This window comes from Canis lupus, chromosome 18 (genome assembly GCF_003254725.2).
Source record: "Canis lupus dingo isolate Sandy chromosome 18, ASM325472v2, whole genome shotgun sequence".
Lineage (NCBI taxonomy): Eukaryota > Metazoa > Chordata > Mammalia > Carnivora > Canidae > Canis > Canis lupus.
This window is the reverse complement of record NC_064260.1, coordinates 6,618,928-6,641,394: the sequence shown is the minus strand read 5'-3', so window position 1 is coordinate 6,641,394 and position 22,467 is coordinate 6,618,928. Positions and strand designations below refer to the sequence as shown.

General features: G+C 41.4%; 1 protein-coding gene across 5 annotated transcripts in view; it reads left to right on the top strand.

Moving 5' to 3' along the window:
- Positions 1-16,755, top strand: part of HECW1 (HECT, C2 and WW domain containing E3 ubiquitin protein ligase 1) — a 448,536-nt gene extending 431,781 nt beyond the window's left edge. For all 5 annotated transcript variants that reach the window (XM_049096371.1, XM_025449281.3, XM_049096372.1 and 2 more), the window contains 4 exons: positions 1,208-1,354; positions 2,530-2,644; positions 5,218-5,416; positions 12,834-16,755. In XM_049096371.1, the coding sequence (XP_048952328.1) occupies positions 1,208-1,354; positions 2,530-2,644; positions 5,218-5,416; positions 12,834-12,945 (573 nt within the window). In that variant the 3' untranslated portion in view covers positions 12,946-16,755. The remainder of the gene's footprint in view (positions 1-1,207; positions 1,355-2,529; positions 2,645-5,217; positions 5,417-12,833) is intronic.
- Positions 16,756-22,467: the final 5,712 nt, after the last annotated feature.

Sequence of the window (22,467 nt, the reverse complement as noted above, 5' to 3'; positions counted from 1 at the left end):
GAACCCCAAAATGACCCTACTGAAATTAAGTTTATTTTTTAAGTTTATTTTTTTCTCACATTAAAGTCTAGACAACCCACGGCTGCAATGCCTACTTTAGGCCCAGAAGCAAATAGTGCCCCAACCATCCTGCTTGTGCCTAAAGCAGCAGGACAAAGGAGCAACAGCCCCTTACTTTAAGGAGGTTCCTGAAAGTGCCATACAACACTCCTGCTTACACCTTACCGGCCAGAATTTAGTTACACGGCACACCTAGCTAAAGCAAGGTCAGGAATTCGTCTCTAACTGGGCAGCTGAAAATCAGAGGTTCCAAGGAATGTGGATATTGAGTGGCAATTAGGATGTTAAACCAGCCAGTATTTTATAATTAGCACTAGTCACCTAAGTGATAAAAGAAAAAATAACATCAGACTTCTGCAGACTGTTTAGGTACCTGTGTCAACGAACGCCAACTACACATATCTACGTTTCTTAAACCAATGGCTAAACACAGCAATGCCTCCCTTCTTACAGCTTTGAGTGGTGAGATGAACCCCTTCAGTGAATTTGAGATGACGGACAATCCCTTCCAATGCCCAACACTTTTGATAAAAATCTCCAACATGTCATCCCCTGCCTCGCCTTTCAAAAGATAGAGCACAGATCATAACTTCTCTTAATGATTCATTTGTCCTAACAAACAAGCACCACCGTACTAAGTGGCAGGGTCCTTCTCCGTTTCCTTTCTCAACATCACTCTGCCATTCTCCAGCCAATATTATACCCAGCTGTAAAAGCCATCTTCCCATCCTCTGCCATTTTCCTGTCAATGATCTGCTCTGGGTGGGGAGGCTGGTGGCTTTTGAGAATGTAATCTAATTGGGATTTGGGGGAATTGAGTATCAGGACCTTCTGGTCCATCTTTTCCCCCAGGACAACCAGGGGCATTTTTCGTTTAGTCCCATTATGCCTCTTGAGTCAAGAAAATATGTTTCCCCATTATAACACATCAAAAAATGCAGCTTTTCCGAGGTGCATAACTATCCTCTGAGAACAATCAGAGCTTTTGTAGTAACTTCCAGGAAAGGAAAAAGAATTAAGGAGGTGAGAAGGCCGAACCCATGTGAAGAAGACTTTCTGTAAATAGTTCACCCTACTAGAATTGATATGTGTCACTGCAAGGTCAGCTGAGCCAACAGGCATCACAGTCTTCATGTGTCCCCACAAGGTAACCGAAAGGGAGTTGAAATCTGGAGGAGCCAACACCCAGGTGACGGAAAAGAACAAGAAGGAATACATCGAGAGGATGGTCAAGTGGCGGGTGGAGCGTGGTGTGGTACAGCAGACGGAGGCGCTGGTGCGGGGCTTCTACGAGGTGAGACCCAGGCCTGGCTGAGGAAGGCAGGCCAGGGCCAGGGCCCTCACCACCCCACAGCCTGTTGGGGGGAAAGGAGAAGAACCAAGGTGGGTGGAGGGCTCAACTCCAGTCACCAGGGTGCAGAGAGGACCCCCTTAGGGTAGACAAAGGAGGAGTCCAAGATCTCTGAGAAACCTTCCTCTTGTGGCAGGTGAAAAATGCTCTCACAGAAATGTTGTGACACATATGCAAACATTCAGTGTCTCTTGTCAGGACATGTGCATGCTGTTTCCTTTCACTCAGTGAAATTACATTAAGTGTAGTGAAGGCATTGGGGCACATTGTCCACTCTTGCTAGATTTCTCTTTCGTTACAGTGTCACTTTGTGCCATATGATCCCCACTAAGGTAATAAATCAAGAGGACGGGGACGGCTGCCAGCTTCCTGGGCATCCAAGGCTGGTGTCCTTTAGCCTTTTGCAATTTAGAAACAAGACACTATCAGTGTTTTCTCAGAGCTTGGGTCTTGGAAGGTTTCTTTCTCTGCCCGTAGTGGAGGTCAACACTGCCTGCTGGCTTGTCCACCACAGTTTGTTGAGAGGAGGTGCTCAGTTGTCCCCAATCCATGTGGCAACAAGGCTGAAGTCAGAGCTCAGCGACCTAGCAAAGGAGGTCTTCCCAGATCTTTGAAGGGGGGACGAAGGGCCGGAGTGGAGAAAGGAAGGGAAATACAGTTTTTTGGTTTTTTTTTTAAGTAGAATGCCCATTTCTAGGAAAGAAGTCATAGTTTAGTGTGGGAGACAGGATACCTTTCAAGGGAAATGATAATAGTAAAAGCCCTCAAGTCACTTCAAAGTGTTTGGACCTCCTGCCTTTAAAATTCAATGATACTTGGAAACTTAAATATGACTAGAGAACATCAGGTCGGATTGGCTCATAACATCATTCTGAGAGGGAGTATCCCAGGTAGTGAAAACCCTGGGACCTTTCTCGAGCTCCCAGCTCATCAGTGGGTTGTGTTTCAGGACGCAGAGGCCACGATTTTGAACCTAGACAAGATAGTACATTCATTAAAAACAAACCAAAAAACAAAAAGAGTTGTAACGATGGTCAGTGTCCCAGCGTAACCCACAGAAGGAGTGGTCATGCCTACACCTTCAGGGTGTTGGACCTGAAGCCTCATCTTCGTTCCAGGTCGTAGACTCAAGGCTTGTGTCCGTGTTCGACGCCAGGGAGCTGGAGCTGGTGATCGCTGGGACCGCGGAAATCGACCTGAACGACTGGAGGAACAACACGGAGTACCGGGGCGGTGAGCGGGGGGTGCAGGCCACGACCCTGTTGTCTGACCGGTGGCCTCCCAGGCGACCTTAGCCAGCCTCACGGTAGCTGGTTGGCAGTGAACAGAGCAGAGGTGTTTGCTACGGTCCCGGGGCCCTGCGACCCCACCTCTAGCTGGGTCCAAAACGCTGTCCTCACCCCCAAGGGAAAAGCCCTGCCATTGAACACTTGCCTCCCCCCCTCCCTCCCCAGCCTGGCAGCCCTCAATCTGCATCCTGTCTCTATGGATTTACCCATTCTGGGTGCTTCCTGTAAAAACAACCATATAACATGTGGCCTTGGGCCTGGTTCCCTTCATTTAGCCTGCTGTTTCAAGGTTTGTCCAGGCTATAGTGTTTCATCACTCCATTTCTTTTTGAGGTCGAATAATATTCCATTATCTATAAATATATTTTAATATAAATATAAAATATATAAATAAAGTAATATATAATATATATTTATATATAACTTATATAAATATATAAATATTTATATATTTTTATATAATATTTTAACGTAAATATAAAATATATAAATAAAATAATATATTATAAATATTTATATGATTATATAAATTACATATAAATAATATAATATAGTAATTATATATTTATGAATTATATATAATTATAATTATATAATAATATAATATAAATGCAAATAATATATTATATATGATATTAATATAATATAAATATATATTCATTTATATCATTATATATAAATAATATAAATATAAATATGCATATTCATTTATATCATTATATATAAATAATATAAATATAATATAAATATATATTTATTTATATCATTATATATACCTAATATAAATATAATATATTATAATACAAATACATATTTATTTATATAATAAAATAGTATAAATAAAATAATATTCCATTTTATATCTATATATAACATATATTCCATCACTTTTCAAAGACTACAAAAAACTGGGCCTTAGGGCAGCCCAGGTGGCTCAGCAGTTTAGTGCCACCTTCAGCCCAGGGTGTGATCCTGGAGTCCAGGGATGGAGTCCCATGTCAGGCTCCCCACAGGGAGCCTGTGTCTCCCTCTGCCTGTGTCTCTGCCTCTCTCTCTCTCTGTCTCTCATGAATAAATAAATAAAATCTTAAAAAAAAACACAAAACTGGGCCTTATCTCAATACATGTGCAAAGTAGGTTCTCATAACATGCCTTCCTGTAACCTCCATCCTGAACATTCCTTCAGGTGATCCCCATTGGGATAGGCTCTGGCCTAACTCCATGTAGACTCATTACCAAGAGCCACCACCCAGAGGCCAGCTCCTGGGCTAGGATACATGCCACCAGGGAAGTGCATCCCACTTCCTGTAGGATTGGAGCCCCGTTCCCCTCAATCTTGGTTTGCCACAACACAGTTCTGTTATTTCCCCAAATCCTATTTCTAAGTCCTCCCACCTATTCACCTTCACCCTGCCAAACTAGTCTCCCGTCTTCCTGAAACATTATTTTCACCAGGCCACTTCCTTATCCACAAAATGGATAAATTTTTCTTTTTAAGTCTCAAAACCATTTCCTTGTGTAAAATATTATAGAGAAACCATCCAAACCACAGAGAGAGAGCTAGGCCCCCCACCCCAGCCTCCCTCTTCTCCCCAGTGTACTGGGCCTGAGGAGCCTCTGTGGGATCACGGGGCACTTCCTGGCATGGCGTGGAAACCGCTGGCCCCAGTGGCGAGTCCCAGGGTCTCCGCCTGGCTGCTACCGCCCTCTGAGGCTCCTGGCAAGTCTCCCCTCGGCCCTCACCAGACCCCGCTCTGCGCTGGTGGGCTTGCTGTTCCCTGCAGATTTCTTCCTTGTTCTTGTCGTTCTCTAGCTCTCCTGTCCTCCACTCACCCAGAGCCTTCCCGTCCTCCACGCACACCTCACTTCCCTCTTTCTACCCCAGCCCACACAGATTTCTCCCAGGTCAGATGCCTCTTGCATTTGCATCAGTGGTGACTCTTTGACCTGAGCCGGTTGCCCAGGCTGGCTCTCCTAACTCTACTGGTGGCAGTGGCCTGACCGGCCCAGCGGGCCTGAGGGCAGCCGCTCCAAGAGCACTGATGGCTGCTGGAGATCCAGGCGTCTTCTGTTCAGCAAGCTTGCCCTTTCCCTCCAGACTCTCCCCCAGTACGTGGTTACCAAGAACTAAGCTATCAGGACAGAGACAAATACAGTAAAATATTAGGTTGATGCGGGTTTTGTCTCTTAGGGTCCCAAGGGTCCCTAGCCACCCCTTGTCTCATTTAGATGAGGCAGGAAAATGGCTGGTGGGGTCCCATGAAAGCAGATATCTCTGAGGACACCCCTCAGAAAGTCCAACTTTTTATAAAATGGCTATTTTCTAAATCTGCTTTTGTTGTGACACTTGACCCGATGGCATAGAAGGTCATAGACCTGTGTGAAGGCCGTCGTTAGAGAACCCGGCAGACCGGTGGCAGCTGTTGGGGTCTCCCTGGCCCTGCCACACCCGTTGCTCTCTCCCTTCCTCCTCCTCCCTGCACATCCTCACTGGCTCCCTCCTTCTGCCCCACTCAGGGTATCACGATGGGCATCTTGTGATCCGCTGGTTCTGGGCCGCCGTGGAGCGCTTCAATAATGAGCAGAGGCTGAGATTACTTCAGTTCGTCACGGGAACATCAAGCGTGCCCTACGAGGGCTTCGCTGCCCTCCGAGGAAGCAATGGGCTTCGGCGTTTCTGCATAGAGAAATGGGGGAAAATTACGTCTCTCCCCAGGTAGGGGCTCCTGCCAGCCTCCGGCAAACCCACCACAGAGGGCCAGTAGACCTCGGTATTGGAGTTTGGGTGATGATCCTCTGGGAGGAAATCCTTTCCTGCCACCCAAAGTACTGTTATACGAGTTCTTGGTGAAAGATGCCAGGGAAGAGTCTCTGGGAGGTGAATTTAGACCATATTCTTAGTGGGTTTTGATGACTCATGGTATTTAGGTTACAGTGTCATGATCCCTGTGTCAGGTGTAGGAAGCTTTCCTATCTGTTCGTAGCCCAATTTAACTTTAGGAGGACTGGATCACCTGGTGAGGGTGGCAGGGGAGGCTGGGGGCCCAAAGTAACCCTTCTAGCACTGCATCTGTACTCCTCCATCGCATCACACAATACTCTGTAGGTTGACTGTGCATGTACATGTCACATTTTTCCTACGATGTTTTAAAACATGTCAGGACAAGAGCATGTATTTCTTGAGTCTCTACAGTGACTTCTGTATATTAAGCTGTCAAGGAGATTGTTGTGAGATAAATGCAGAAAAGGAGACACCAGGGATCCAGGCAGTTTAACAGAACAAGGTTCCTATGCCATGAATTCTAACACCTTCTGGGTCCTTCCTAGGCCACTTTGAGCAGCCTTTTCCTGCTCAGTGAAAGAAAGAGCACTAAAGAGACTCCTGTATAGGTACCACAGAACTGTTGCTCATCAAGAGAAGTTTGATCCATATTATTTTCTTCTACTATGATATTTTCTAATTGTAAAAGAAGCTTCACATTTAATTCTGCTGTTTCCCTGTGGCCTCCCAGATGCTATGGCTAAATCCCAATGGAAGGATTTACTGAACTATGACTTGCATCCAGATCTCCCAGACCTTCTAATGTCCCGAAGACCCCCCACCTGATGTCAGTGGGCATCAGGTGGCCCAGGAAACAGAGTGCGTGCCCAACTGGTCAATAAGAGCCTAAAGCCTTGGCACAATTTTCAGCACTGGCTTCACACACTTGTTCAGCAGACCCTGGTGCTCATTCGTGTGGGTCTGCTGTTGGCTGAGCCTACTGAATTAAATCTGGCAAGAAAATAAGGCTAAAAAGGCAAGATTTCCATTTGTCTAGTTTAATGATAGATTTGGAAGATGAGGTTATTTGGAAACATTCTTTTTTTTTTCATTTTAGAGAAATGAGTTTGAATCACCACTTGATCATAGCACCCACACACACCCCAGCATAAGGTGTACCCTGAAGAGTGGCAAAGATACAACCATCCACCTTCCAGAGGAGATTATAGTCTAGGGAGGAACACAGCCCAATAAGAATAAATTTTGTACAACACAAGGTGGAATCAGAGGAGCACTGAGAAAGGGAGGTAAGAGGAAGGTGCTATGAAAATAATAGAATACAGGCCCGCTCCCAATTGAACTGGCAGGAGGAAATGCCGCAAAGATGATGACACTTAGGTGAGCATCGAGGGGCAAGGAATGGGTAGAAGGAAATTCCAGGCTGAAACAGAAACATGAGCAAGGCCTAGAGGTGGGAGATGGCCAGCAAGTGTTCAGGAAGGAGAGCCCAACCAGTGTGGAGGACAAGACACCCAAAGTGATACAAGGGATGAGATTGAGAAAGATAGGTGGGTCTTGATGGGTCACAGAGAGAAGACTGCTGAGGAGTCTCTGTTTTATTCTTTAGGAAATGGAAATAAGAATAGCTTTTGTCATTTGGGGGTCACAGTTTGAGTCTAGTTACATATTTGCTTTTGAGAAGCTTTGAAATATACATTAATATTAACCCACACTAAGAGCTTATAAGATGGACATTGGGCTTATAATCAGGCTCTTCACATCTGGGCCAAGGCATCCCTAAAAATCTGCTGTTCTGCAAACCCCAGAGAGCATCCTGGGGAGGCAGGGACTTTACCCTGGGCTGAGAGTGTCCCAAGAAGCAAGTTCTGAGATGCCTCTGGGAGGACAGTGAAAATGACCCCCTGGATAGTAAGCCCCTACTAGTCTTCCTTATACATTTTCTGAAGATCCAAGAAGCTAAAAAGTGTCACCAATGTATGAAGAGAAAGTAGTAACTTCGGACTTCCAAGAATAGCAGTTTGGATAGACCTAGCCTGACCACATGGCAGATGGCAGGAAGCCCTGAGGCAGCATCTGCAATGAGTTGCAGCAGGGAAGGGCCCAGAGGCTGGCAGGGGCGCCAAACAGATACCAAATGACCCAGGACTTCTCAGAGAATGTGAGCCCAACTTACACTGCCCACACTGGAAGGAGAGGTGGTCTGAGCTGCTTTGTTCTCAGATCTTCCCCCTACAGAAAGGCAACTGGCTTCCCAGATGAGAGAACCAAATAGTGTCACAAGTAAACCTAACCATAGGCCAGGCCAGATAAAACCTTTACATCAGTTCATGTCCTTGCCTCCTAAAAACTGTGGGAGGGTTAGGAAAGAGGGTTATGAGACTAGTGGTTTCCAGAATGTAATTTTACAGTGTCTTGTGAAGAAAGTTCAGTAAAAGATGGGTGGGACAGTCCCTGAGTTTGAGGTCGAGGAGCTGGCTGATTAGGGCATTGAACATGCCATCCATGTAGACTTAGATGCCACACAGCCTGGTGGGAACACCTGAAATGGGGAGGATTTAAGCAAAGTACCAGAGATTTTAATAAATGTAATGAGCTGGAAGATCCAAGGGTATGGAAGATGCGTCTAGATCACTGATTTTCAGTGATTTTCAAACTTTTCGGCCATAGGCCACAGAAGGAAATACCTTTTACATAACACCACAACCCAGTACGTGCCTATCTACTTGTGTGTACGTGTGTGTCTGAAATACAGGTTCCTGAAAACAACACTTTACCCTTCTTGGCTGCAGATGTCATGCCCTATTTTCTAATCTATCCTATTTGATTGAAATAAAATTCCAGATAAAACCTGGAGTTATGGGGGGAAATATCTAAATGGCATGAGATTCAAAGGAACAGAATTTTTAAACATCTGATTACCTCTTAGTTTTTATTTATTCATTCATTTTTATTTAAGTATAGTTGACACAAGATGTTACGTTAGTTTCAGGTGTACAGCATAGTGGTTCCACAAGTCTATAAGTTATGCTGTGGTCACCGTGATGGTGGCTACCATCTGTCACCCTACAACACTATTATGATGCCATTGGCTATATTCCCTAGACTGTGCCTTTTATTATTGTGATGTATTCATCCCATAACTGGAAGTCTTTACCTCCTACTCCCCTTTATCCTTCTTGCTCATCCTCCCACCCCCTTCTCTCTGGCCACCACCAGACTGTTTTCTGTATTTATGAGTCTGTTTTTCCTATTTGTTTGTTTGCTTTGTTTGTTTGTTTTTGTTTTTGTTTTTTTTAGATTGCACATATAAGTGAAATCATTTGGTATTTTTCATTCTTTGTCTGACATTTCACCTAGCATAATACCCTCGAGGTCCATCCATGTTGTCACAAATGGCAAGATCTCATCCTTTTTTATGGCTGAGTAAAAGGAACAGAAATTTTTAATCAAAGATTGAAAAATAATGATCTAGAATCGGCAGTGGGGACCGAGCAGACTGCTAAGTGCCCTCTACATCACAGAGTGTGGCAGGCTGATCATTGGCCATCTCCACTCATGGGGACTGAGAACGGGTGCTAAGACTTGTTGGCCATGTCCAGAAGGGAAGAGTGGGAGAGTTTTCTTGCCATGGAACAAGGGCTGGGGAGGGTACAGAGGAGTGGCTCCACAGGAAAGAAAAGTGTGGAAGCTAGTCAGAGTAGACATAGCACAAGATAGCATGGAGATGGAATAAAAAAGAGGAGATGAATTTAGGGGTTTACGTTTGAAGCAGGGACCAGGGATTACAGAACTAGGAGTAATGGGCAGTTGCATAAAAGTTGCAAACAGAATTCTGACAACAAACTTCACTGCAGATGTAAACTGAGCCCAAGCCCAGGTGGATGGGGGTCGGGGGGGTTGGTTAAGGTTGGGCAGTTGGCTTACTCTATAGGGATGGCTCTCAAAGGGTATGGGAGAGGTGATTTTGCCTCCCTCCCGGACATTCAGCAATGTCTGGGACGCTTCTGGTTGTGGTGGAAGGGTGCTAGTGGCATCCAGCAGGTAAAGACCGAAGATGCTGCTAAACACCCACAATGCACAAGACAGAGAATTAGTAAGTTTAAAATAGCAGTAGTACCACGGTGAGAAACCCTGCTCTATGGACCATAGGCTACAATGGAGGCTTCATGGAGCCATTGGGAGTTCAGAAGAGAAACTGACAGCCACCGAGAAGCCATAGAGAAGCCAAGGGGAGAGAGAGATTCAAGAAGAAAAGATGTCAAAGGCGTTTAAAGAGCTTGTGGAAGTCGGGATAGAGAATGAGCCTCTGGATTTGGGGATCAAGAGGCTCTTGAAAAGGTTAAAAAAGAGTAGGTTCAGTAGTGATGAGAGTGAGAACCATCTATAGAGTGAGGCTGTGGTTGGGCAGTGGAAGGAGATGGCGTGAAGGGGGGACAGGACTTCCAAAAGCGGCCTCACAGCTAGCTGAATAACCAGCTGCAGAGAGCAGCAATTTATTTGCTTTTAGTAGTGTTGTTTGCTTTTGACCAGCCTTAAAGTGGTCTCTTCTGAGGAGAAGCATACTGTCTTTGGCATTGGTTACCATTTTAATCGATAATTTGGAAAAAAAATCAAGGAGACACGAAAACCAATCATGAAGATGATACAAATTAGAAGGGCAAATAATACGGTGACTGACACAATCTAAATCCTGACTTATCTCAAAATGCTGGAACCCTAGATGGACACCAACAGAGTGAAAATTGACCTGGCGTGATTGAAAAGATCCATGTGGAGTTCCAAAATATCAGTTGCACAAACAGGAGATGAGGCGATTCATCTGCCAGTAGCTCATGTGAAAAAGGCTGAGGGTCTTGAGTCCCCACAGGTGTGACACAGTTCCTGAAACCATAACTGCAATTGTGGTTGCATTATTAAGAGAAACTCATGGTTAAATGATGATTCACAGATTACAAAAGGCATTTATGTGCATTCTAACATTGGTCCTCACGACAACCCCTCCAGGTATACAGAGCATATATTATTAGTCACATTTTACAAGTGAGAAAACTGAGTCCAGAAAGATTAATTGACTTTCCCAAGGTGATAAAGCTAATAAGTGGTTTAGACTGCAATTGGAATAGAGGTCTTCCAACCCCTGGTTTTGTACTTTTTCCACCAACCCCCCACACCCCAGAGGACTGGGCACAGTGCCCAGGGAGGAAAGTGAGCAGATGCTCTGGGCTGTCAGAACCACACCTGGAGGACTGCAAGCATTTAAGAATGTTGAACTGAATTACGATTTGATTGTGTTTGTTCATTCTAGTTTATAAACTAGAATCTATTTTAGAGAGTTAACCAAGGCTGGTGATAAATACGGTAAAAGCAATTTGAAGAAACTCGAGATGTTCAAGCAAGGTCTTGAAAAGGTGCCATTTGCTAATGCTTTCAGATTATTCCCAGAAATTACCTTTTACAGCATTAATTTGGTTTGCAAATATGGGATTTTTTGCTGTAACTTTTCCACTCATGAGTGCCACTTTAAAGAACCAAGACAATGATGGCTGCTCATATCTCATGCTTAACTAGTTCAGCTAGGTTCAAAAGCATACTTGGGATTGTCCTGTGCCACTTAATGTGGTTACCCAGAGCCCAAAGTATGTCCTAGTTTTAATCTTTCTAAACATAGAGAAGCCACTATAATTGTCATCCTACTCATTTTAATGAATGCTTTTCCACTCTTACTCCAATGAGTTCAGGTAAAATATGTTAATTATTCTCTTGTGAAGTCACCGTAGACCTGATGGAATGAATCTTAGATCATAATCTGAGACCTCCTCTAATCTTGGTCTGTTTTTATGTTTCTTCCCAGTTAAGTCCTTGAAGCCTAAGGCCAGATGCACTGCTGTCCTGTGCCGACTGTTGGAGCTGGTGGGGGGAGGGATTTGGGGGGTCATTTCCCAGGGAGCTATGAGCAGAAGGAGGAATGGGTGTTGAGAGGCAAATACAACAGCATCCTCCCCTGGTTCTTCCTGTACAAGTAAACCTACCTTCCCTCCCTGCTTTTCCCACCCCCACCCCCACCTCTCCCCACCCCTCCCCCACGCACACACCCAGATAAGCTCCCTTGTACCCTGACCACTGCATCAGCCTGATCAGGAACTCTGAAAACAAAGGTATAAATAATACACAACTTCCCTGGGGATCTTATAATTAGAAGAATTCAATCTCCCAAATGAAATTCAAATGAGGGGAGAATGGTCTCTTTGGTTAGAGTTTTGTTTGTATATATATTTGTTTTGTGATATTTTATCTTCTTCTCTTTTATTTTTTATTACTTTATTTCATTTCATTTTAATCTACCCTTTTTTGGTGCTAGTTGGCTTCTCAAAACACCTTTGCAACACACCACCCCTTTTAGGGAGCAAAAGGCATGAAGTTAACCTTGAGCTGCACCCCCCACTCCCATCTTCCTCCCTAACTTGGTACAGGCCTTGGCCTCAACCAAAGATTCCATAAAAACAAAGAACACCTGACAGGAAGAAACTATTCAGGTGATTTGAAGTTCCACAGGAGGAAAGGGTGTCCTGGGCCTCTCCGGCTCACCGCTGAGCCCCATAGGTGACACAGGGTCTGGTCCTGGTCTGTGCATTAATGCAAGGCAGGGGAAGCCATTCCTTATCTAGACCAGATACTGGCGTGCGTGGGCCTGCAGGATGAAGGAAGAGTACGACAAAGTGGGGCACAACTTGGGGCACAAGGATGCTCCAGGCAACCAGGGAAGACTATTCTCTAAGCTCAGCTGTTCTTGGAAATGCAGCATTCTGGTGTCTGGTGTCAGGTTAGAGGTGTCCCACCAAAAAGAGAAGAGTCAGACAGTCACCGGGGCACACCTGACTCAATAGAGCATTGGATCTCAAAATTCCAGGGCATCCGGTGGCCCGTGTACATCATGCCCATGGTTTACTGTGACCCAGAAATCAGAGCTGGACAAGGAGACTTGGGAATATGATCCTCTGGTAATAATTAGGTTTCCGCCTCTTTCACTGACCACACCCAAGCTCATATCTCAGTTGCAGAATAAAGCTGGTACCATAGAGTTCATGTCTGGCTTGCTAGTACCGTTCTACGTTAATGTGGTTTGCTAATAAATGCAAACCGTCTGTTTCTAGTTATTCTACTCCCTCAACTGGTTTATTTTGTCTAGAAGGCTGTCATTCTTTGTTGCAATGCTTTATGGGGGTCCCAAATCGTGGCTGTGCTCACTTTTTATTCACTTCTGCTTCATAGCTTCAGATGGATCACAGATACATACAAACCAGTTGTTACCTTTGAAACCAACACCTTCACCGATCTTTTCTTCCCCATTCAGGGCACACACCTGCTTCAACCGATTGGATCTTCCACCTTATCCCTCGTACTCCATGTTGTATGAAAAGCTGCTAACAGCAGTAGAAGAAACCAGCACCTTTGGACTTGAATGAGGACATGGAAACTCACCTGACATTTTCCTGGCAGTCACATCACCCTTTCTGGGATGATCCCCTTGCCCTTTCCCTGAATCAACTCTCCTTTGATTTTGGTATTTCATGATTTTTATTTTCAAACCAAATCAGGATTGACAAAAGCTGTGCATGAAGAACTGCCTTCTTCTGAGATCCAACCTTCAGGCTTATCTCCTCTATTCTCGATGAACTGCTAGCCTGTATGCAATATTAAACAACAGCTGTCTCAAGGTCTGTGTGTATCTCCACATACCTCCATTACTAACAATGAAATAGGAATGCAAGTTATGCTACACTTGACCAAATGGTAATAAAAGTTTACTTCCATTTATATAAATGTAGGGAAATTTGAGCATTAAGCATTCCGAGCTTTTATACGCCCATGTCTTCTGAGCAGAGCCACCATTTTTTATAATTTCTAATAACCAACTCCAGGTCTAGGAGCCAATCAACAATTTCTTTTCCTCCCACTCTCCTTTTCCCCATGCATACCATCCATCCAAAAACAGCAGTGGCAAAGCTGAAGTTTTTATACATTCAACTCATGATTCATATATGGCATCAGTCCCATCAGCTGGAACTAACCTAGATATATGGTGCAAATATTACATTTTCCAACAAATAACAACAGCAAGAAAAATGCCTCCTGCTGATGCAATGCAGTGCATCTCAATGGTTGTGGGGATTGTGGCTCAACCTGAGTGTAGAGAGGTCTAGGAGGGGCACGCCCCCTGTGAACACTCACCACACAAGAAGCAGAAACTTGTGCACACGAAGGAGATCTCATTACGTAGCATAAAGGATGAGGCTTCTACCCCCATGGTGTTGTGTAGAATGTGATGAAGCAAACAGGAGAGAGGGAAGAAGACCATATTAGGTTGGTTTGAATACCTGAGTTCTGTACTGTTTTGTTTTGCTTTGCTTTGTCCTGTCTAGCTACAGTTCTCCTTCTCAAAGGAAAAAAAATAATAATCTCATGAGATAAACTCATAACTTCTTTGTTAAAGATAATTGGCAAATGGACTTTTGTTTTAACTTTGATATTGTTTTTTTATGCTACTTTTTTCCTTTTCTTTTCTTTATTGTGGTGTTCAAATTCCTTCACATCTGATTGTCCACAGGGACACACTACATGAGAAGCTGCAGAGAGTGATGGTGCTTGTTCGGGGTCAAGGGCAATATAGTACTCCTTCTTCATCCATAACAATTCTCCTGGAGCAGACACCTAACACCCCAAAGGCACATTGATTTGTCAAAATAGATATCCAGTTTCTTTTAGCACTCAGTAAAAGAGAGATCTCAGAAAACTTAGTGTTTTCAGAAAAACGGTTGCAGGCTCCAAATACAGCCGAACCTCTTGATTACATTTGGAATAAGTCCAAACATAATGGTCATTTCTATTTTTCTAACCTTGTTATCCATGTGGTCTGAAATATGTCATATGTGAAAGTGTTTTTCTTCACTGGGAAAAGAAGAGTTAAAGGGGCCCCCGTTATTGAAATGTCACCTTGTTGTTTCCAATATATTAAACAAGGGACAAATGTGAGAAATGTAAGATAAAGTGAATTTCACAGGAAGCCATGCCTTGTGCTCATTGTCTCAGTTTGAATCCAGGCAGTGCATTGTGTTTCGTGTGCTCCAAAATGAAACTTCTTTCAGTAGGAATATTTAGTATGCCCAGCACCCCTTGCTGCTGTGTTTCTATTGTCAATCAGGAAATAACACGTTACCAAAATTTAGCTTTCTGTCACTGTCTAAAAAGAATATTTACCAAGATAAGATGGAATGTGCATATTACATAATATAAATTTGAAGGATCTGTAAAATTCAGTATACATGTCAAGTATCTGAAAAGTTATGGATTCCAATGGAGCTATTATTTACACAAACCAGAGCATAAGAATTATGCAAATAATTTCACCATTTTACCTCTTTGAACAGCATCTCTAGTATAGGGAACATCTTTTGTTTTTAGAACTTAGTGTTACACATGTGTATGACTTATTAATTCAAGCACTTGATTCTTTTTTAGTACTTATCTTCTTCATTAAGCATTGGCAACAGAGGAAGATGTTTAAAAGATGGAACCTGCTCCTGGGGAGCTTTACAATGTACATAAATATCTAATTAACACCTTACTTAGATTATTTGATATCTATTCTACTCATACATGGAAGGAACAAGGTACCCTAGAAAATATATAGAGATGAGATATCTTAGGCATAAATGGTTTTCCAACCAAAGTTTTCCTTCTTTCCATTCCCCCCCTCCCACCCTGATGCCCTGGCGCTAAACGTATCCCACAAAACATTGTACAATCAGTATTTGGTAAAAGTATACAATTCCAAAAGGAAATGCTGATGTCAAAGTCAGCTGAAAGAATGCAAAGCTTGCTTGACAGGGTCCCGGATTCTATTACAGCCTTGTACAGAATCCCAAGTGAAGACAGAGAGGAGAGGCATACAGACAGTTGTTATGGAAAGATCCTATGATTTTCAAGTGATGTTTCTTTAGCTATTATTCCCTAATGTATGAGGCTGGAATACATGAAAATTGTATGTGTGTGTTTGTGTGTATGTTTTATATATATATAATTATGCTCTTAATTCCACCAGCTGGAGGTGTAAGCCTCCCCCAATCATATGACAGTATGAGCAAGACAGATCTGTTTGTTACCACTAATAATTTGTTTTTAATTTAAAAGTGTGAGTTTTCTCCATGGAGGCATATTATAATACTAATCACTTATAAACCACAATTCCCCTAAAACCAAACTTTTAGAAATAGTTTTGGTAAGAGTCTATTACCTTTAATTGGGGGAACAAACAAAAAATAAGAGAAACCTTACATTTCAAGTAGAAAAATACTTTTAAAATGCTATGAAGTGTTATAATAATTTCTTGGATATGACATCTTATTCTATTATATGAAGATGATAATCCTAAAAATAGAAATTGCCTCTACTGGGTCAGGAGTTCTCTGGAACCTCCTGTGTATATAAGTTGGCAGCAGTTGTGAGAACTTTTTACTACCACCACCAATGCAGCACACTTGCTTGGAGGGCAATGAGGAAATTAAAAAGAGATAAGTGATCCCTTGGCAGGCTTCTAAATCTTTTTCTCTTTTAATTCATGACCATATGTCCATTAGCGGTGAGTATATTTGCGTGCAAGTCGATAAGCCAGACCTTCTATCTGATATTTGACAAATATCTATGATATTTGTCAGCCATGTGTCAAACCATGTGTCCAAAATTTGGGTTCAAAAAATTTCTCAATTGCCACAAATGTTTTCCCAGTCAAGATGAAACACTTTCAAATGAAAGTAGTTAGAACTTTACATAACAAATGTGGTGCTTTATTATTATTATTATTATTATTATTATTATTATGTACTTCAGTGTTCATTATTAAAACTACTGCAATACTATATCATAAAAATCGGGGATGGATGTTCTAGCCATCATAAGGTCCAAAAGAAAAAAATGTTATTTTCCTGTTAGTGACATGTAGTCCCTTTGTTCTAGTAGAAAAAAAAGGTGCCTAGAGGTAGTATATAGAGTAAATATTGTTCCATTAGCCTACTTCCTGCAGCTTCCAATTTATCTAAGGAAATGTCTATAACACTTTTGTTAAACGTCTTTGTTCTAGTCAATAGCAGGAGAAGTCCACATTACTGGGCTGATTTTGCTTACATCAACAAGAAAAATGTCACGTGATACTCAGGCCGAGCTTTCTCTTCCATCACACCACCTTCAAGGAATGTCAATAAACTCACTTTGGTATGGCATTGTGTGTGCTCCTTATTGCAAACAGAAGTCTAGGGTAATACATAACAATTATGCCTGGGCTCTCACCGGATGTAGGCAATGAAACAACACAGAAGGCTACCAGCTGCTATGATAAATAATCCCTGGGAAGATTATTTATCAAAAAAGCATAGCATGTGTTCACAAATCCATGAATAAAGGAAGAGCGTTTGTAACAAGTTACTTGGGTATCCTTTTAGGACTGCACACAAGCCACGTGGGCTTCGTTTGTGAGCGTCCTTTATGTTGAACCAGGCATACACTGGCTTATTGAATTCCTACCTGTTGAGATGCTTCTACAAAGACTCCAGGCTACAGCCAAACACCCGGTGCGACCCTAGGAAAAGGGTTAGCACTGGGCAAAAATGTGTCCAATGGCACATATCAGAACTCCAACATCACAATGGTCTTGGGAGCCTCTAAAAGATGAATTGTGTGGCTGTCACTGGGAAGTCAGTTGATTTATTCCTTGAGGGAAAAAAAAAAAAAAAACCCTTATTATTAGAGAATGTGAATAGGACTGAGAGAAGAAAAACCCCGGAAGTCTCCATATTGCACTTATGTCCATACTAAGTTTATTTTAGATTCATTCTTACTGAAAATGATTTTTCTTTTAAGGCATAAGAAAAAAATTAGCCTAAGCTGTAATTTCCAGATAGTAGATGATAATATTTTATATTTTTATCTGATCATTAATCTGAAATCAAGATTAGATTTCAGATCTCTTGATTTTTATGGCCATGTTTTTCCAATACGCTGTGCTGACAGCTGTTTAAAAAAAAAAAAAAAAAAAGGAAAGAAAAAGGCACATATAGTCCAGATGCAGTTTAAGTATGTTTATAAAGGATGGTTCTCTAACAGAATAAATAAGGGAGTTATGGAAGGTCAGGCTAAACTTTATCACTGCTGCGGGAATCATCACATTTTTAGCTGGGGAGAAACACTTAGACACTTTTGTCTGACAGTTTTATCTTGGAGATAAAGAATCTGAGAGCAGGATAGATGATTTTCTCAAGGCCACTCAGGTTTATCTTGAGAGCTAAAGGTATGCCGGTCACAAAATATCCCTTGAGGTCTTGAGTTCCTGGACCTGCTGTAACCTTAAGAAATTAGCCGGGGGGGGGGGGGGGGGGGGGGGGGGGGGGATGGAAGCGGAGATCTAGCTGGCATGCCATAGGGGATGCCAGGAATCCAGTCAATTGCCTAGAGCTATAGCCCCTCTGTATGAATTCCCTGGGCTGCTGGAACAAAGGACCACAAAGAAGTGGCTTAACCAAGTCTAAAAGTCTAAATCAAGGTGACGGTGGGGTTGATTCCCTCTGAGAGAGAAACTGTTCCATCCCTCTCTCCTAGCTTCCAGGGATTTACTGGGAATCTTTGGCCTTCCTTGACTTAGAGACCTCAGTCTCCATCATCATGTGATATTCTGTGTGTGTGTGTGTGTGTGTGTGTGTGTGTGTCCAAATTTCCCCTTTTTATAAGACAACGGTCATATTGGGTTAGGTCCTACCCTATGACCTCATTTTAGCTTGATTACCTCTGTAAAGACCCTAACTTCAAATAAGGTCACATTTGCAAGTACTGGGTATTAGGAGTCCAGCATATTTTGTTGGGGGGACACAATCGAATGCATAACTATCCTCCTTCCTGCCATATTAATAGTTGTCATCAGCCCCAACAGTAATAGTAATAATAACAAAAGCTGACTTATATTTAGAGCCACACTATTCACCCGGGTCTTTAATTGCTCTAGTAATAATCACAGAAGGAATAAAAACATTGCCTATAAGTTTATTGCTTTTTAAAATAGTTTAGTATAGTAAATCAATAATTATTATTGTGCTATCTATTTAATCAATGGATTAATGAAGATAACTGTGATCACAATAAATTTTTTCACTACTTAAGAAAAACTAATTTGCACTTTTCATGTATCACCCTATGAAATAACTTATATCCCTATCTTAAACTGAAAACAAAACAAAACCCTGAAACATGGAGAAGTTAATCAATTTGCCCAAAGTAAATGATATGGTCAAGATTTGAACAAGAAGCTGGGCCCCAGAGCCCAAATAGTCGACCACCACCACACACTATCTTCCCTGAATTAACCATTTATTGAGCACTTATTATATGCTGGGTCCTGTGCTGGGTACAAGGGGAAAGTGGCAGTCTTTGCCTCAGGGAATTCATGGTCTAGAAATACACAATTCATTCTTCTGCTTCATGTGAGATGTGGCCCCTGTTTTGTTTTTTTCTTTTTTAAGATTTTATTTATTTATTTATTTATTTATTTATTTATTTATTTGAGAGAAAGAGCGCATGCGCACAAATAGGTAGGATAGCAGACAGAGGGAGAGCGAGAAGAAGGCTCCCCCATGAGCAGAGATCCTGATGCTGGGCTAGATCCCCAGGAAGCAAACACTTAACTCACTGAGCCACTCAGGCACCCCTAGCTCCTGTTTTTGATATGAATAGTCCCTCTTGCAACCCTGCCCCAGCTCCTGAGTTAGATATGATGTCATTTAAAAAATAATAATAAATAGGCAAAATGCTATAGGAAAAAGAAAACAGGAGCCATTGGCTCCATTGAAGAGGAAACACAGACAGGAATGAAATAGTCAATAGAGAAAGGACAAGAAGTGACTGAATCAGCCTAAGAACCTTCATATCTTGAAGACCTGGGAGATGACAACTACGAAGAGATTTAATGTCCAGAAACTCTGAGTGATTTAGTGTTAAAACTTGTCAAAATTAATCATCTTATATATGCCCAAGAATTTGTATTTCTTTCCATCTTATTCCAAAGAGTTTATCTTATAGTTTTTTTCTTTATAATTATGTAATCCCTATTATTTTTAATGTAATAAAAATTGGTTCATATCCAAACTTTTATATCTGTCCTTTCTAAAAAGAGCTGTTCTTCTTTTAAGCTTATTATCTTAGTAGGAAAAATTAAATAACAATCTTCTAATATTGTGACAGTTGCATTAAATGGCCTCCATTCTTCATCCCTCCCTACAGCCGTACCCAGTCACATCCCACTGGGAGCCTAGGCCAGAGGCGTGTAAATTCCTTGCACAATTGAGCTTGATCTCTCTCTCCAGAATCTCTACTGTCATGGAAATAGAGGTGTAAGAAGAGGATAAACGCATGGGGAGCAGTGGTGAGACTGGGCTAAATCAATCTATGGCCAGATGACCCCCAGATACTTGAGTAAACATGGCCAAGATTATGAAAGCCACCTAAGCCAAATTCCAGCTGACCCCAGAAATGTGAAATAAAGGTTTATAGTTACATGCCAGTGATATTTTGTGATGGTTATACGTCATTGTTGTGACAGTGGATAAGCACTTCAAAGACCAGTGGGCATCTTTCCATTCTGGGATTAATTTTTGAAACCAAGCACTGAAAGTTTAGTTTAATAGTATGAATGTGCCCATTATGCATGGTAGCCATTGTTTAAATTAATAACGATACTGAAAACAGAAGAGAAATTGGCATATTTGCATGAGCTCATCAACAAAAAATTATAAAATACATGAGGAACTCCACTGCCAGGAAAGAGAATCCACAGATAGAATAAACACGAAGAACTTAAAATATACTGCCATCTAAAAGAGGTATAAAATAAATACTTTGAAATGTTCGAACACACAAGGAAATAATAGAATACATAAATTAGAAACAGGAGATTACAAACCTAGAAAGGCAGCCTTGAAAAGGACAATACTGTGCTTTTTTCCTTTTCTTTTCTGGAATAAGCCACTTGAATTCGTCAAGTATTTAACTTGTATGAAAATGTGTAGCAGCTCACAGCACTTGAAAGATGTGGCTTCTAAAATAAGTGAATCTATATTTTTCATATATATGTATTTATAAAATGTACTTTTATCATAACTACATGATAAAACAAATATTGCTCTGTTACTTTTTATTTTCTAAATTCACGTTCAGGTTGACACAAGAATGCACAAATGCTGAACTTCTACCCTAAGAAAGCTGAACTTCAACTTTCAAAAAGTAGACTTTGTAGATATTTAATAAATGTTTTTTAAATTTGTTTTTGCCATAGTAAATATAATTTGTTTCACCGCCATAGCAACACACACATATACATAAATTTGATTTGGGTTTTTAATTATTGTTATCAATTTGTGTAATTTATAAATCAAAATTCCTTGAATGTATAGTTCAGTAAGTTTCATTTATTCTGAGACTAGGTATTACGTGTATATAAGTTCGTGATTTTTAGGTCTCCCTGGTAGCTTGTTTCTTTTACAAATATGTCATTACATACCTTCTTAGATCCCATCAATATTCACCTAAAATTCTACTCTCTTGGCTATTAACAGTTATTAAGAGTTCTATGAAGATCTACATTCAACTACTGTGTAGATACCCATAAGATCCTATACCCAACACACGGAGAATATGCATTCTTCCCAAGCACATGAGACATTAAGAAAAAAAAAAAGAAAGAAAGAAAAAAAAAGACTACAATGTCTCAAAAAACACCAAAGAAATGATAGTCGCAACCTTAACTGACCACAATGCAATATAATTAAAAGCCAATACTTAAAAAAAAAAAAAATCTACTCAAAAACCTATTTACCACGGGATAAGAACAAGACATGAGTTATCCCTAACTCATGGAAGCAGCTAAAACATCTCTTACATATTCAACTGGCCAATGAACATCTCTCTCTATTCAGTGGGCTAATAAAGCTATTGTATTTTTTTCAATCAGGGTTTTGATCAGGAAAGTATAGCCACTCTGATCCAGAATAAGGAATTTACTATAAAGATAGACCTTACACAGTTGTGGGAGCTGGTGAATAAATCGACGGGAGCTTTGCAGCTGATGGTTGCTCTGAATCAAGAAGAAAAGCCAGCTATAAAGCAGGAATGAGCTAGATAAGGCACTAAGATACACTGAAACTCATGAGAACAAACTAGAAGCCTCCTCAGGTTGGTGACCTTCCGAAAGCAATGGTTCCTTTCATCATGGAACTGCATACATTTCTGACCCAAGACTTAGGGAAACTGCAGAAAGATCCTTCTCCCAAACTCTTCATTTAATCTGCCACCAATTCCTGTTGGACCTAGCTTAAAAGAATTCCACTGTTTTTCATCAATCCCATTGCCATGTCCCTAGTCTGAGCCACAATTTCACATCTGTATGATTGTCAAGCCAGCCTTCTTGCATCTAGTTCACAACGCTATGGTCTGTCCTCCACACTGTAACCAAATAATCATTATAAAACATGTGTTAATCATGTCACTCTTCAGTTTAAATTCTCTCATAAGTTTCTACATCCCTCCATGATTTGCTATTAGTTACCTCGTTTATCTTTCACCTCTCTCTCCTAGTCACACACCCCAAACACATTTTCTTTTTTTTTTTTTTTTTTTTTTTTTTCCCAAACACATTTTCACCTGAAAGTATTTGCAATCATGATTTGCTCTGCTTGAGATGCTCTTCTTCTGCATGTCCACAAGATTCTCTTCCTGTTTTTATTTAGGTCTCTCCCTATATGTCACCTTCTCACAGGGATGTTTCCTGGCCAATCATCTGAAGTACTGCCTCCAGTCCTTCTCTATATCCTATTCTTTCTTTACGTTTTTTCAGACTCCTTATCTCTACCTGACATTGTCTTATACAGTTGATTCTTGAACAATACTGGGCCTGG